Source organism: Salmo salar, chromosome 12, assembly GCF_965601325.2.
Source record: "Salmo salar chromosome 12, fSalSal1, whole genome shotgun sequence".
Taxonomy (NCBI): Eukaryota; Metazoa; Chordata; class Actinopteri; order Salmoniformes; family Salmonidae; genus Salmo; species Salmo salar.
Window position 1 is genome coordinate 69,943,207 of NC_138302.1, and position 16,908 is coordinate 69,960,114.

Here is a 16,908-nt window from a genome sequence, read left to right on the forward strand (position 1 = left end):
ACCTGGATTGTACAATATTTGCACATTATTATTCAAGCGCTGTCAAGTTGGTTGTTGATAATTGCTAGACAGCCATTTTCATGTCTTGCCAAGCTGATTTAAGTCAAAACTGTAACTAGGCCACTCAGGAACATTCAATGTGGTCTTGGTAAGCTACTCCAGTGTAGATTTGGCCTTGTGTTTTAGGTTCCTGTCCTGCTGAAAGGTGAATTTGTCTCCCAGTGTCTGTTGGGAAGCAGACTGAACCAGGTTTTCCTTTAGGATTTTGCCTGTGCTTTGTCTATTTTTACCCCCAAAAAACTCCCTAGTCCTTGCTGATGTCAAGCACACCCATAACATGATGCCGTCACCACCGTGATTGAAAAATATGAAGAGTGGTACTCAGTGATGTGTTGTATTTGCCCCGAACATAACACTTTGTATTCAGGAAATAAAGTGAATTTCTTTGTCACATTTTGTTGCAGTTTTACTTTTGTGCATTATGGCAAACTGATTTTTCTTCTGTACAGGCTTCCTTCTTTTCACTTTGTAGTTACTCAACAATACTAACCTAAATGACAATGTTGTTGATCCATCCTCAGTAACTGTTTTAAAGTCACTATTGGCCTCATGGTGAAATCCCTGAGCGGTTTTCTTCCTCTCTGGCAACTGAGTTATCAAATTATATTGGTCACATACATGGTTAGCAGATGTTAATGCGAGTGTAGCGAAATGCTTGTGCTTCGGGTGGTTGTCCTTCATGATCTTTTTGGCCTTCCTGTGACATCGAGTGCAGGTAGTTTGCCCCCGGTGATGCGTTGTGCAGACCACACCACCCTCTGGAGAGCCTCCCCTCTCTCTACTGGCTCTTGGGTGGTAGTTGCCTCTAACCCTATTACGAGGGCTGAGTCACCGGCTTACTGGTGCTCGTCCATGCCGTCCCTAAGAGGGGTGCTTCACTTGAGTGGGTTGAGTCACTGACGTGATCTTCCTGTCCAGGTTTGGCGCCCCCCCCCCCCCCCCCCCCTCGGGTTCATGCCGTGGGGGAGATCTTCGTGGGCTATAATCAGCCTTGTCTCAGGGTAGTCAGTTAGTGGTTTGAAGATATCCCTCTAGCGGTGTGGGGGCTGTGCTTTGGCAAAGCGGGTGGGGTTATATCCTGCCTGGTTGGCCGGGGGTATCGTCGGACGGGGCCACAGTGTCTCCCGACCCCTCCTGTCTCAGCCTCCAGTATTTATGCTGCAATAGTTTGTGTCAGGGGGCTAGGATCAGTCTGTTATATCTGGAGTATTTTTCCTGTCTTATCCGGTGTCCTGTGTGAAGTTCTCTCCCTCTCTCTCTCGACTACCTAGCCTGATGACTCCTTGCTGTCCCCAGTCCACCTGGTTGTTCTGCTGCTCCAGTTTCAACCGTTCTGCCTGTGGCTATGGAACCCTGACTTGTTCATCGGATGTGCTACCAGGTCCCGGACCTGCTGTTTTCGATTTTCTCTCACTCGCACTCTTAACGATCGGCTATGAAAAGCCAACTGACATTTACTCCTGAGGTGCTGACCTGTTGCACCCTCTACAACCACTGTGATTATTATTATTTGACCCTGCAGGTCATCTATGAATGTTTGAACATCTTGGCCACGCACTGTTATAATCTCCACTCGGCATAGCCAGAAGAGGACTGGCCACCCCTCATAGCCTGGTTCCTCTCTAGGTTTCTTCCTAGGTTCCTGCCTTTCTAGGGAGTTTTTCCTAGCCACTGTGCTTCTACATCTGCATTGCTTGCCGTTTCGGGTTTTAGGCTAGGTTTCTGTATAGCACTGTGTGACATCGGCTGATGCAAAAAGGGCTTCATAAATACATTTTATTGATTGATTGTGGTTGATGGTGGTGCAGTTGCCATACCAGGTGGTGATACAGCCCGAACGGATGCTCTCAATTGTGCATCTGTAAAAGTTGAGGGTTTTAGGTGACAAGCCAAATTTCCTCAGCCTCCTGAGGTTGCAGAGGCGCTATTGCGCCTTCAACACACTGTGTGTGGGTGGACCATTTCAGTTTATCTGTGATGTGTACGCCAAGGAACTTAAAACGTTCCACCTTCTCCACTGCTCTCCTGTCGATGTGGATAAGAGGGTGCTCCCTCTGCTGTTTCCTGAAGTCCACAATCATCTCCTTTGTTTTGTTGATGTTGAGTGAGAGGTCCTTTTCCTGACACCACACTCCGGGTGCCCTCACCTCCTCCCTGTAGGCTGTCTCGTCATTGTTGGTAATCAAGCCCACTACTGTAGTGTTGTCTGCAAACTTGATGACTAAGTTGGAGGTGTGCATGGCCACGAAGTCATGGGTGAACAGGAAGTACAGGAGAGGGCTGAGCACACACCCTTGTGGGGCCCCAGTGTTGAGGATCAGAGAAGATGTTGTTTCCTACCTTTACCACCTGGGGGCAGCCCGTCAAAAAGTCCAGGACCCAATTACACAGGGCGGGGTTGAGACCCAGAACCTCCAGCTTGGTGATGAGCTTGGAGGATACCATGGTGTTGAATGCTGAGCTGTAGTCAATTAACAGCATTCTTACATAGACATTCCTCTTGTCCAGATGGGATAGGGCAGTGTGATGGTGATTGCATCTTCTGTGGACCTGTTGTGGCGATATGCAAACTGAAGTGCATCTAGGGTGGCAGGTAAAGGTGATATGATCCTTGACTAGTCTCTAAAAGCACTTCATGATGACAGAAGTGAGTGCTACTGGGCGATAGTCATTTAGTTCAGTTATCTTTGCCTTCTTTGGTACAGGAACAATGGTGGCCATCTTGAAGCATGTGGGGACAGCAGACTGGGATAGGGAGCGATTGAATATGTCCGTAAACACACCAGCCAGCTGGTCTGCGCATGCTCTGAGGACGCGGCTAGGCATGCCGTCTGGGCCAGCAGCCTTGCGAGGGTTAACAGGTTTAAATGTTTTACTCATGTTGGGAATGGAGAGGGGGGGGGGGGGGGGGGGGGGCAGTCCTTGGTAGTGGGCCGCATCGGTGGCACCGTATTATCCTCAAAGCAGGCAAAGGTGTTTAGTTTGTCTGGAAGCAAGACGTCGGAGTCCGTGATGTGGCTGGTTTTCTAGTTGTAGTCCATAATTGCCTGTAGACCCTGCCACATACGTCTCGTGTCTGAGCCGTTGAATTGCGACTCCACTTTGCCCCTATACCGACATTTCGCTTGTTTGATTGCCTTGCATAGGGAATAACTACACTGTTTATATTTCGGCCATATTCCCATGGTTGAATGTGGTCATTCATGCTTTCAGTTTTGCACGAATGCCGCCATCTATGCACGGTTTCTGGTTAGGGTAGGTTTTAAAAGTCAGAGTGGGTACAACATCTCCAATGCACTTCTTAACAAACTCACTCACTAAGTCAGCGTATAAATCAATGTTATTCTCTGAGGCTTCCGCGTGATCAAAACAATCTTGAAGCGTGGATTCCAATTGGTCAGACCAGCATTGAATGGTTCTAGTCACGGGTATATCCTGTTTGAGTTTCTGCCTATAGGACAGTAGGAGCAAGACCTAGTCGTGGTCGGATTTGCTGAAGGGAGGGCGGGGAGGGCCTTGTATGCATCGCGGAAGTTAGAGTAGCAGTGGTCCAGTGTATTGCCCGCGTGGGTGCTACAGTCAATGTGCTGGTAGAATTTAGGTAGCCTTGTTCTCAAATTAGCTTGAGTTGAGTTCCTGCATGTTGTTATGATTACAGCATGATTCGTTAATGATGAAGCATACACACCCACCCTTCTTACCAGAGAGATGATTGTTTCTGTCGGGCGCAACGCCATTAGGAAGGACGCCTGTGTCTTTGTAGTGACTGGGTGTATTGATACACCATCCAAAGTGTAATTAATAACTTCACCATGCTCAAAGGGATATTTACTGTCGGCTTTTTAAAAATTGTTTTACCGTTCTACCAATAGGTGCTCTTCTTTGCAAGGAATTGGAAAACCTCCCTGGTCTTTGTGGTTGATTCTGTATTTGAAATTCACTGCTCAACTGAAGGACGTTACAGATAATTGTATGTGTGGTGTACAGAGATGTGGTAGTCAATGAAAAAAAATCAAATCACTTGTTAAGCACATTTTTACTCCTGAACTTATTTAGAGACTTGCCATAGCCAAGTGGTTGAATACTTACTGATTCAAGACATTTCAGCTTTTAAATTGTAAACGTTTCTAAAAACATAATTCCACTTTGACATTATGGGTTATTGAGTGTAGGCCAGTGACAACATCTAAACAATTTATAATTCTCCCAATCATAGCCGGTTGTGATACAGCCTGGATTCGAACCAGGGTGTCTGTAGTGACGCCTCTAGCACTGAGATGCAGTGCCTTGGACTGCTGCGGCAATCGGGAGCCCTATGTATAAATCTGATCCAAACCGGCAATCAAAACAATCAAGTGTAATTACCGAATGATTACTGGATATCCATTTTCTCCTCCTATAGAGCAAGCCAAACACTATGTCTTGAGAAAATCAAAAAAGAACAAAAAAACATCACAACCTAGCCTCACATTTCCTTCAACTGCTGGAATTAGAAAGGGCCTCTGGAGCACAATTAAAACCACTCAGGCATTTTAATCGAGAAGATTTTTGGAGCAGCCACATAATGCAGGGTCTCACTCTCACAGCCCAGGGGGAGATCTGGTTGATCTGGGCGAAGTGGAGCTAGGCCGTTCCTACTGTTTTTTTGGACACCAAGCACTACAGCCTGACACGGCGGACAACTCTCCTCTGTATTGAAACCAAAATAAATTAATTCTCTAGCATTCCACAGATATTTCTTTGTTATGAGAGAGCTCCGCACCAAAGAAGAAGATCACTGCAGTTCAAATCAAAACATTTGCATATTAAAAGGAAAACCGATGTCAACGCTATAGTAAAGAGACAGCATGCAGAGAAGTGGCCAAGCATAAGGCTGGTATTCAAGCATACTGATACTCATTCAATATGGATGTGATACTGACTGAGTGGATGCAGGCGTGATCATGATCATCAATGTCACATGACTCAAACAGAAGACTGGTTAAGTTGAAAAACATAGGCAACATCCAATATTATAGACATTTCTCAAATAGTAGAGACTCTCAAACAGTGACCAATGACCCACTGCAGGGTAGTCTAATGCTTTCTAAGCCATGGCTTAAGATTTTAGAAAATGTGGACCTGAAACTATAAAAACAATTCTGAGATCGCCAATAATACCCTTGGAAAACCTCCATTTGAAAATAAATAATGGAGGTGACCTTGTTAAAAAATTATTTATTCCTGAATGCTGTGCAAGTGGTTGAAACAAAACATCTAAAATAATCAGATTCTGCCCAGTCCTTCTTGGCATGGCCACTTAAGGACAACAATCCGCCTAGTTTAATTGGAACAGCTGAAAGAGTAAGATTGATGCCATCTTCTAACAATGCCACCAAATCTAGATGGCACCATATCGTCATTGGCATGGCTCCAGAAAAAAACATATGGCTAGTTAGCTGGAAGGCTTCAGATTATTGTCATGCCACCCTAATTGGTGCTAATAACCATATGAGTTTCAGCACCTCACACACTAGGAACCATTTCTTCATGCCTACTACCAAAGCCTGAAGGCCCAATGCTGACATTCTACCCTCTTCGGAAGGAGCCCTTGAAACCAGGTCACTGTATAATTTCTCAATGGTTTGATGGTAAATGAGTGCAATCTAGCTTGCAAGTCAGCGATCTGTTAAATAAACATATCTGTTGCTCACAGCAGCACTAGAGCAACAAAACATGTTCACGTGACAGATTTTTTTACTCCACCGGACTAAAATTACAGTTTCAAATGATGGAGGAGGAGGAAAGGGGGAGTGGTAAAGGGATTTTATTGTATACATAATAGAAAGAGTACCCCAGCTCAGAAAGGTGTGGCAATGCAGTGGATGGCTGACCTATGAATAAAAAAAAACGTATAATCTATGGAATAAAAAGTATTTCAGAAAGAAACAGTAGTATCTTCATCAGACTGTTTATTCATCTGAAAGTAAGAAATTCATACCTTAACAACATGGCGGCAAAGACAGTACAGTATGAAGATAAGCATAGAAATCCCAGATCACACTTGTAGGCGATGTCATGGCAACGTTGGCTAGCTAAGCTCATGTGTAGAAACACGTCATCGGGTCGAACGTCTCGCACCGAACTGCGCATGTGCAGGCCGTCAAATCAGTTGATTTTGACAAATGAAAACACGTCAGTTTGTCAATTTCACGAGGTTGGAGTAATAACATGTTCAACTAAAGACATTGGCTCTAATCTAAAATAACAACTATGGGAGAATGTTTCACTTCTCATTGACTTCTCAAACCCCGGCCTGGTCTGCTTGGTCTGTGTTGCAAGCATTCCTGGAAGTCTCGCGATGTTGCGTCTCTGGATTTAGAAACTCTGATGGTGGTGCTAGCAGGCATGGTCAGACTCCCCTGAAGACTACAGGACCAGAACAAACGAGGGGGACAAAGACAGAGGGGTACAGACCCAGACAGAGATAAATTCCCCACCCCATTGTCTGCAGTGATAGTGGGGGACAATACAGTTGACCCTGCAATATGTGATAATGCCACCAGGCCTGACCCCTACCCAAGCCCAGCCTTGCACCAGCCCTAATCCAAAACACTGGGATGATGTCATCACCGCTTATCCAGACCGTAAGAGAAACAAAGCGGAGAGAGAGAGAAAGAGGGAGAGCGAGAGAGGGGCTAGTCCCACAAAGGAGTCACTCCCATAGAGAAAGCAGCCAACGGAAGGAAATCAGATACCCTCTCGACACATCTGTGTCACAAAACAAAAAGTTTAGACAACACAACCTGCCCACCCTGTGCTTTACTCTGGTACGGGTTTCACAGAGAGGTTACAACACTCTGAGCTGTTGACATCCATTAAACGTTAGCTCCTGTTCTCTCAAGGTAAAAACAAGAACAAAGTGGTATCGTTCAAGAAGACAACCCAAGGCAAATAGTGCCTTGAAAGTTTAGGTCACCTTTTCCATACTTAAAGCAATCAATTGTTTTGTCAGTCAAAAAATGGTAACCACACATCGGCAGAATAGATTGTGTGTATCAAAATAGTTTGTCCCATTCAAAAAAGGTCTAGCGGTGAGAGAGAACAGTCAAGCAGTACGAAAGGTCACTGTGGCTGGCCTCACAGACCCCTGTGTCCAAAGCAAGACTCATTGGGATCTATCCTTCACTGGGGAGCGGGAGAGGGCAACAGTTCGCTCAAAAGTAACCCTGTTGCACTTTAGAACTTATGTGCTGCCCCTCCCCCCATATTCCCTCCACAAAGGGACCTTCCCCCTTGTCCCCACCCACCAGGAATTTCTCAGGCATTGCTGGGTTCACCATGACAACTGGGTGCTTAACAAAGCATTTATCTTATGCATTCTTCCTTTCACAGGGGAGAGAGGGAACAACAGTCAAAGGAGAAATGGGGAGAAAAGAAGGAGGGTGGAGGAGCTTGAAAGGATGGGGAAGGGGGCCGTGGAGAGGTTGCTGAGAATCATGGACACAGGGAGATAGAAGAGGAGGGATAGATGAATGTAAGAGGGAAAGAATCAAGGTGATAGGTGATGTTAGAGTGAAGAGCAGAGGTGGTGGACAAAGTGCTACAGACATTCCAAGCAGGGCTGTGACTAATGTCTTCTTGGGGGGCAACAGAGGTCTGGAGAGAGATAAAGGGCCATTACAGACAAGTCAGCACAAACATACACACACCAACAGACAGGTGCTACATCATGGAAATTGTATGGCATATTGCGCGACAGTGTAAAGGCCAAAGGTATTTCTGGGTATAAGCACAAGTTCTCAACTTCTTGCTCTCCCTTTATCCATGTCTGCATAGTAATGGCGAAAACCCATTGGCTTCAAACACTAACCGTTCTGCCCCCGAACAAGGCAGTTAACCCACTGTTCCTAGGCCGTCATTGAAAATAAGAATTTGTTCTTAACTGACTTGCCTAGTTAAATAAAGGGGGGAAAAAGGGCGAGACAAAAACTGCTACACTAGTGCATTCATCCATACCTCAGCTGATATTAGAGCCAGTCAGACCATGTCCCCTGGCAGCAACCAGCCACAGAGGAAGTCCATCCACAGACAACAGCCCAGTCTTAATACACTGTAATGGAATTACATAGACTGGGACTGGCTTGATGCAAATTTAGATGTGATGAATGAGTGGCTTCCTTAGAAATTCCACTCTTGTCCTGTTATGTTGTGTGGTGAATGGTGACAGTGGGAAAATGGACAGCTTACAAAACACAGAATATGGACTCACTGCCTGGGCTGTGTGGGAGTCGGGAGAACTGTCTCACATTCAAATAAGATATTTGAATATTCAAAACAAGCTGAACATTGTAAATGCAGTTAGTCTTTTCAAACAATATTTGCATGTGTAATTGTCTTGAAATAAGATTTGTGACAGATAATCACAATGCAATGTACTACAGAAATTGATTCTGTTGTCAACATCTTAGTCCTAATTCAGATCCAATTCCTTTCACATTTCCTTAATCCTAGTGAAACCGATAAATGTGTAGTCTGATGACATAAGGAGTTGACCAAGAGTGGAACTGAGAACAGTTCGAGGTCAGGGGTCAGCTGTGACGCTACAGAGGGGTTGGTGAGAGGAGTTTCCCTATGGAAAATCCCCAGTATACTGACTACTGATGATAAAGCCAGTGACAGTACCTCCCGGGGCAGAGACCACCTAGGTAGACAACATAGCATGCTTGCTATTAGCATGTCATCTATGAGCTAATGCATGACTTGCCGTGCACTCTGAGGCAAATCAAGCTGCTATGTTCAGTCAGACGGGAGAGCTTGACCATTTAATCTCAGTGCTGATGACTATAACAGTGGGCATGTGCAGTATGTTGCCTACAGAGGCTTCTGGTTTCACACATTTCATCAAAGGAACAAACATGCCAAAGTAAATACTATGGTGTTTATTCTAGAACGATATTCAGGTAAGAACACGGAGGGAGAATATTCCATCAAACTCAGTAGTGAGGATGAGAGGAAGGAAGATAAATCCCCTCAGCATCAAAAGCACACACACATTAATGCAAGCTCACACATGCAAGCAGCAGCAGATGATCAGCTCAGCAGTATATCAACACTGGAGCAACAGAGCACAGGTTCTGCCACATCAATTATCTATCTGCCAGCCTGGTACAACTCCTGGTTGGGCTGATCTGGTGTCCGTTCTGTTCCTCAGCTCAGGAGGGAGAAAAGGATCCAACAATCCTCACAAATCTGTAATCAACTGTATTTACAACTGTAATCTGGGTTGCAGCAATTAATCCAGAGCTTTTAACTCCCACGGCCAGCGATATGGAATGTCTACCCCACAAATCTGTAATCAACTGTATTTACAACTGTAATCTGGGTTGCAGCAATTAATCCAGAGCTTTTAACTCCCACGGCCAGCGATATGGAACGTCTAATCCAGCACATTAGCCAGGTTATCCCTCGTACCCATGTTTATTGGTAAGGGACATTCGCAGAGCACCATGGCTGAAAACTGGCTCCCTAATTGGCTAAGCAAAGGATTAATTAAATGTTTAATTGCCAGGGCTGCTATCTGAGCAGCTACAAAGAGTGCAATATGGACCCACCATGCCAATCAAAGGCTATTGAACCCTGCACCACTCCGATTAAACGGTATAGTAGAGATGGGTATAGCTCTTTTCAGAACTTCTGTTGTTCCTCACCATCAGCATATCTAGATACAGTAACAGTATATACCTGAAGTGATGCACCTTAGCAGTATAATTTATGTGGTTGAAGTGATACGATCTGTTGCATTTCATCACAGACTAGCTGAGGTTAATGGAATCATCCATCACATGGCATCACCTCATAAATCAGAGAGCATAAAGGGAAGATAATGGAGGGATATGAAGTCGACAAGGGAAGAGCTCTCAGAATTGGGGTCAACAACTTCTATTCTACAGGCAGGCACCAGTAGCGTTCATTTAAGTCTCTCCCTCTCTCTCCCATAATCCCTCTTTATTTACCTTTCTCATTACCTCTGCATCTTCACATGTTCTATCCATCTTACGCCAATGAGATTTTCCCATCTTTTCTACAAACCACCTCTCTCCCTCCTCCTTCCTCTCTTTCACCCGGAGGGGTATTGACACACATACCCCAGCAGGTGCGGGACGCGGCGAGAAGCCGGCCGTCTAATTGGTCCTTGGTAGAGTCACAGCTGTTGCCGCCAACAAGGGCCTAGCATGAGCTCCTCTCGCCTGCCTCTGAATCGATCGCTCGCCATTGTCTTCCAGAAAGACAGACAGCTATCTCATCTGTCACCGGAGACTCCTCCTTTAAAGAGGCTCCAGGGAGGAGAAGCAGTAAAAACACCAAAAAACAAAGCAGCGCTCCAATACATTATAATGGCTACCCACTGCTGACCATATAGTATCTGGCACTCAGAACCAACTCAGCCAGCCTAGCACTGTCTATTGGTCGAGTAAAGAGCTCAAAACAGGAATGCTATACTTATATTCCCCAGTTATCCCATGATGATATCTGACCCTCTCACATTAGACTATACCTCTGCATCCATCAGAGTAAAGATAAAAATAGGAAAGTTTTAATCCATCTGGTTAAACTTATTTTATATAGTTATATGGGCGCTTTGATGTCAAATCCCTGCCTGAAAAGCAGTGCCACATTTAAAAAGGTGCCGTTTGCTGCGGTTGCTCCTCTCTTTTAATTAGAGCCAAGGTCATAAGGGAACCAGCTCTACAGCCTGGCTCCCAGAAGCCAAGGGCCACAAATCTCTCTCCCAACTCTCCTGCAGCGATTCAAGTTTAGTCACATTTTTGTAGCAAATAAAATGCTCTGTAATTAGTGCTGACAGGTGAAATTTCCAGTGCAGAATGCAAATTCAAAGACAAACAAGAGGTTAGAGAAGACAATCATGGAAACCAGTGAGCTTGCTACTATAACTCTCCAAACGGAAAAGCTTTATCTTTGCAGTGAGTCAAAAATTAATTACTTTCCCGGTCTAAAAAGTGTATGTTCATAGATGGCACTGTCCATCATGGCTTGAAACATGACATATAGGCCTAGCATAAAATATAGCCATAAGGCCTATGTTTGGTTCATGCTGCATTTGTTAACAAAGGCAATTGAAATGCTGAGAACACAATGTAAACACAGGGTGTAGAGCTCAGTCTGATATTACAAAGAATGACTGAGTAACTAGAGAAATATCATGCCAATCTGGCATGTGATACAAAATATGGGAAACATTTTGTTTTATCCTTAGTTTGACATTAAATGTCATCATAGTGTGAGTACACAAACTATAAAACAGTCCATAATTGAATTAAATATTGTGTGCTAGCTGAAAATGAAGGTTTTATGTTGGCCAATTATGGAAAATGATACAGACCCACTGGAATGTATTTCCCACAGGAGCAGGCCATCCAGCTGCAGACATGCACAGATAAACTGCTATTTAAATTCAGGACAACACATTGATCTACATCAGGCCTGGGCACAGCCGCCTGCTCTTTAACAAGATGACAAACACTATAACATAAAAACAAACCCCAAGAAGATGAACTAAAATGCACCACTAAACCAAACAAATCTCCTGACCTGTGATATTATGCATCTCCCTGCCCAGATGCACAATCTAGTCTAGAGATGACTTCTCCCTAAAAATGAAACATAAGTATTGAGGAGACACACTAAGATCACCCCCTGAATGTTAAATTTAACTCATGATTAATATTGAATTAATGAAGATTTAATATTGAAACACTGAAGCAGAGGAGGTCATAGATTAAAAAAAGTGCCTAAGGCAGTCAGTGTTCAACTCACACTGTGTCATAAAAAGTACATATTGTAAATTGTAACGTTGAAAATGTTCAAGTGAGAAACACAAGTAGGAACAACAAGCATACCAGAAAAGGGCCTAGGTATTAAAAACAACTGAGGACAGGGTTGGTCTTACCTGAGACAGATATCCTCATGGAGGCCTCCAGGGGTCTGTTGTTGTCCAGGGCCTGGCTCAGCCGGATCTCCCCCGTGCTCTGGTTCAGGATGACCAGGTTCAGCTCATTACCAGCCTCAAAGCTGTACTGGAGCTGGTCCGAGGCGTCTGGGTCACGGGCAGGGATCCGTCCGATCACCCCTGTGGGGAAGCTACTGGACTTGTCAGTGACATAGTTATTGAAGATGATCTGGAAGTTTTTCAGCACCGGTACGTTGTCATTCTTGTCGACCAGCTTGATGTGCACAACGGCACGGCTGACAAGTGGGGCAGAGGTGGCCTGGACCACGATGACATACTCTGACCGTGTTTCGTAGTCGAGATCTGTCAGAGCAGTCAGTTCTCCTGAGAAGATGTCCAGCTGGAACACCTCTGGGATGTTTCCCTCTACTATCTGGTACATGATCTGGGCGTTGCTCCCCTCGTCTGGGTCCGAGGCTAATACGTGGGCCACTACCAGGCCTATTTGGCTGTTCTCCTCCACAAATATGTCAAATTCATCCTTCTCAAACACAGGAGGGTTGTCATTGACGTCCAGGATGGTCACTTGGATGTCCACGGATGTCTTGAGAGCAGGAACACCTTTATCCACAGCAAAGGCCTGCAGGTTGTAGAATGGCATGTTCTCTCGGTCCAGGCGACGCAGCGTTCGCACTATACCAGAGGTGGACTCAATTATGAAGTCTCCGTCGCCATCCTCTCCCCCCTGGAAAGTGTAGAAGACACGTCCGTTGAGGCCAGAGTCTCGGTCAGTGGCAGAGACCTGGACGACGCTGGTAAACACTGGCACGTCCTCCATTACAGAGCCTAGGTAGTGGTCTCTGAGGAATCGAGGAGAGTTGTCATTCACATCATTCACCAGGATCTCCAGGTAGGTAGTGTCAGACTTCTGTGGGATACCATTGTCCCGGGCCGTGATGGCTAACGTGTAGGACACCTGATCTTCATAGTCCAGCTCCATCTGGGTGGTGACAGCGCCTGTGTCTGAGTCGATGTCAAACTGGGGGATGCTGTCATCCATGAAGTAGGTTATACGTGCGTTCTCCCCAGTGTCCTCATCTGTAGCACTGATCACCACAACGGTGGTGCCAACAGGTCTGTCCTCATTGATGTTGACGGTGTAATGTGAGCTCTGAAACACGGGCCTGTGGGTGTTGGCGTCGGTGACGTTGACGAACACCTTGGCGGTGTCGAAGAGTGTGCCGTCAGACGCAGTGACACTTAGGACGTATTGGCGCTCCAGCTTGTAGTCAAGGGGCAGGGCCAGGGTGATGAGGCCCCCTCCACTCTGGCTGGTGATGGAGAACCTGTTCCTGGTGTTCCCACTGGAGATCTGATACGTCACCACACTGTTGATATCCTGGTCCACTGCAGACACAGTCACCACGCTTGTCCCCACGACGGCGTCCTCATTGAGGCGCATGTAGTATGACCTCTGTGTAAACTCTGGGTTGTTGTCGTTGACGTCGAGGATGGTCATGCTAACGCTAGCTGAGGAAGACATCACCGGGTGGCCATGATCACGGGCCTCCACCCCAAAGTTGTAGAAGTCCATGCTCTCCCTGTCCAGATCAGCGGCTACGACTATCCAACCAGTGCTGTTGTTGATGGAGAATGGGAAGTTGGGCGTGGTTTCAATGAGGCGGTACTCCAGCCTGGAATTGTCACCAGAGTCTGCATCAACAGCCTGGATGTGAATGATGGAGTAACCCACCGGCACGTTCTCTAGCACAGTGGCCTGGAAGGGGGTGCTGACGAAAATGGGGGCGTTATCATTGACATCCAGCACCTGCACCGTTACCAGGCCACTGATGTTGGAGAGCGGCGGGCGTCCCCCGTCCTGAGCGCGGATGCGAATGGTGTATTCCTTGTTAGCCTCATAGTCCAACTGACTGACAAGGTCCATCTTGCCTGTCTGGGCGTCAATGTAGAACTGGCCCCTGGTGTTGCCACTCATGATGCTGAAGTGAACCATGGCATTACTCCCTCTGTCCTGGTCTGTGGCAATCACCTGCAGGATTTCTGTGTTGGGTGCCATATCCTCCGGAACCTGCACCACATATCGCTTTTCACTGAACTGGGGAGCATTATCATTGTCGTCCTCTACAATAATGTGAACAGTTGCCGTGGCACTGCGGGGGGCGGGGTCACGACCCTGGTCGTTGGCCTCTACCAACAGCATGTAGGCCTCCACCATCTCTCTATCCACTGGGCCCTTTGTGCGGATCACCCCCGACCTGGAGTCAATCTCAAAAACATTGTTCGAACCGTTGCTGTTGAGGACGTGGTACAGGATGTTACCGTTGACCGGGGCGTCTCCGTCTGTGGCCCTGACGGTCAGCACCTCATAGCCGATCTCTAGGTTCTCTCTAACACTCTCCTTGTAGTCCTGTTGCTCAAAGACGGGATCATGGTCGTTACTGTCACTCACTGTGATGGTGAGGGTGGCCATGGCCGTACGGCGGGGAGTGCCGTGGTCAACAGCGGTCACACGGAATACATGGGTGTCCTTCTGCTCTCTATCCAGCACCTCCACAGTGGAGACTGCACCATTGACTGGGTCCACAGCAAATAGGTTGTTGGAGCGGCTGTCAAACAGGGCCTCTATGAAGTACTCCAGCCTGCCTGCCTCCCCCTCATCAGCATCTACTGCCTTCAAAACAACTACAGGAGTTCCAGCTGGCTTATTCTCTGCCACAGCCACCTGGTACATAGGAGGCTGAAACTGGGGGCTACTGTTAACAGCCCTCTTGCTCCTGCTCACTATGCCTGATTCAGACTGGGCAGCCTGCTGTAGTAACTTCCCCAAGTGGTCCTGTTTGAAGGAGCCTTGACCCACCCGCCAGTGGACTGAGATGCTGTTCACTTTGGATTCCCTCTCATCTCCTGTGTATTGGTTACAATGTAAGTCTAGCTCAAGAAGTGTGTCGTGTTTCAAACACAGCGTCTTGGACACAAACAATTGCCCCTCTGAAAAGTATAACTCCGAACTCCTAATCACCTTGCAGTGCATACTGCTGCGGGTTGGAGAGCCGGGTAGTAGATCCCATATCCGGAGGAGCGCAGTACCAGACTCGTGGCATTCTAACTGATGATTATGGGCTTTAAACAAACTGATTATCTCCAAGTCCCATTGAGATTTCCTTTTGTGTTTACTTGAACAGTTCCTGCCGTGAACATACACATCATACTGGCTTGTGAGGAGGTGCCTCAACCCTGGGACATTGTTCATGCAGTCCACAACAGTGTACACGGTGAAAGGGTTGGAGCTGAGCGAGGCACAATTTAAACTACCTGAAAGGAACACAACGCGCGCGGACGCATCAGTTTTAATAAAGGTCTTTGAGAATTTAGGAGCGATTACCTGATCCAAAGTGCATGCCCCGCTCTGTTCAACACTTGCAATCACTGTCCGCTGTTCCGCATCCTCACGGATGTGTACATTGTAGCAATTCGACAGTGAAATGAGTTCAAACCAGCCGAAAATAATAAACAACAAATCCCACTTAATGACGGGCATTGCTCCACGATAATGTTCAACCAGGTTTGAACGTAGGCTAATTACTGCCGCTTTCCTTAAACTTTCAGTCTAGTCGTTCCCTTTTGTTGCCGCGTATCCATGCTTTCACTACTATACAGTAGCTAATCCAATTGAATTGAGAGAAACCGCAGTCACCTTGCTTGCCAAAGCTTCTCACCATGCAAACAAGCCGACACCACCACTCCATCCGCGTGAATGATTAAAATGGCTCCAACTACTCCTGCGCCTTGAGGCTTCTCATTATCATAAACCTGTTTCAGTGTGTTAGAAAGAGAGAGAGAGATATAGAAAGAGATGGGGTGGAGGGGGACGTTCTCACAGGGGCCACACTGGGCTGTAAAGAGATGACTGGCCTCTAGTCCCCTTTGTTTCTGTTTTGCAGTTAAAGTTATAGTTTCTATAATGCAAAAACGTTTTCCTTATGCCTTCACAAACGCTCCCACTATTTAAACACAAAAATAAGCCTAAACTTGTGAGGGTCTTTCAGTTCTCATCCCCCGGCGCACAGGAAGTTTACAGCTTCCCTACGCCTATACATACCTGTCTAATACAAAATATATCTTACCTCATAGGGTAGTCTAATTACACTACACATTAGGCCTATATGAAAAGCACTCTAGTCCTCTTTAGGTATCAAAAATGCTTTTGTCTTGTATATGAGGTTAAATGGAGTAAAGCATAATTTTGATGCTGCAGACCTCCAGTGCCAGGAGACATGTTATCTGATGTGGGAGAGTGGTCATGCCAACTGTGTCTTCATCATCCTCATTAAAAACACAGGCATTATGCCATGTCTGTTATGTGTCTCTTACAAAGCAATAGGGAAGTATTGAGCAGCTGTGCAATTAAGCTACTCCGGGTCATTCTTTAGACCTACATTGATCTTCTCAAATTGATAGTATTTGTGATAACTGAGTCAATGTGTACAATAGTATATTTTAGTTCCCACATTGTAATTGCTGAGAGTGATCTACATTTACTTTATTTTCCTACCACCTGCTGGTACATCTGCATTACTGCAGACAGCAATCAGATTGCAACTAATCACATCTACCAGCCGGCTATTTCAGTAGCAATTGAGACTGGGAATGAGGTTAGACTGCAACTCAGATTTCAAGAGACGTCCACAGATCTCTTTTACAGTGATCCTGCCGTAGTCATTCAACAGTCTTGATACAATAATCTTAATCCAGCCACCTATCACTGTGAAATGATGTTCAGTTTACAATGTGCACTTATATCCACATATGGTCAAAAGTACCTGAGACTGCATACTATTTAGAAGGCACACAAAGGTCTAGTTCCAGAGGAGATTACC

The 16,908-nt window shown here is 46.0% G+C and overlaps 1 protein-coding gene across 4 annotated transcripts in view; it reads right to left on the reverse strand.

The window, feature by feature from the left end:
* celsr2 (cadherin, EGF LAG seven-pass G-type receptor 2) overlaps window positions 1-15,886 on the reverse strand; it is an 82,985-nt gene extending 67,099 nt beyond the window's left edge. For all 4 annotated transcript variants that reach the window (XM_014132987.3, XM_014132986.3, XM_014132985.3 and 1 more), the window contains exon 1: window positions 12,011-15,886. In XM_014132987.3, the coding sequence (XP_013988462.3) occupies window positions 12,011-15,569 (3,559 nt within the window). In that variant the 5' untranslated portion in view covers window positions 15,570-15,886. The remainder of the gene's footprint in view (window positions 1-12,010) is intronic.
* Between the last annotated feature and the right edge of the window lie 1,022 nt (window positions 15,887-16,908).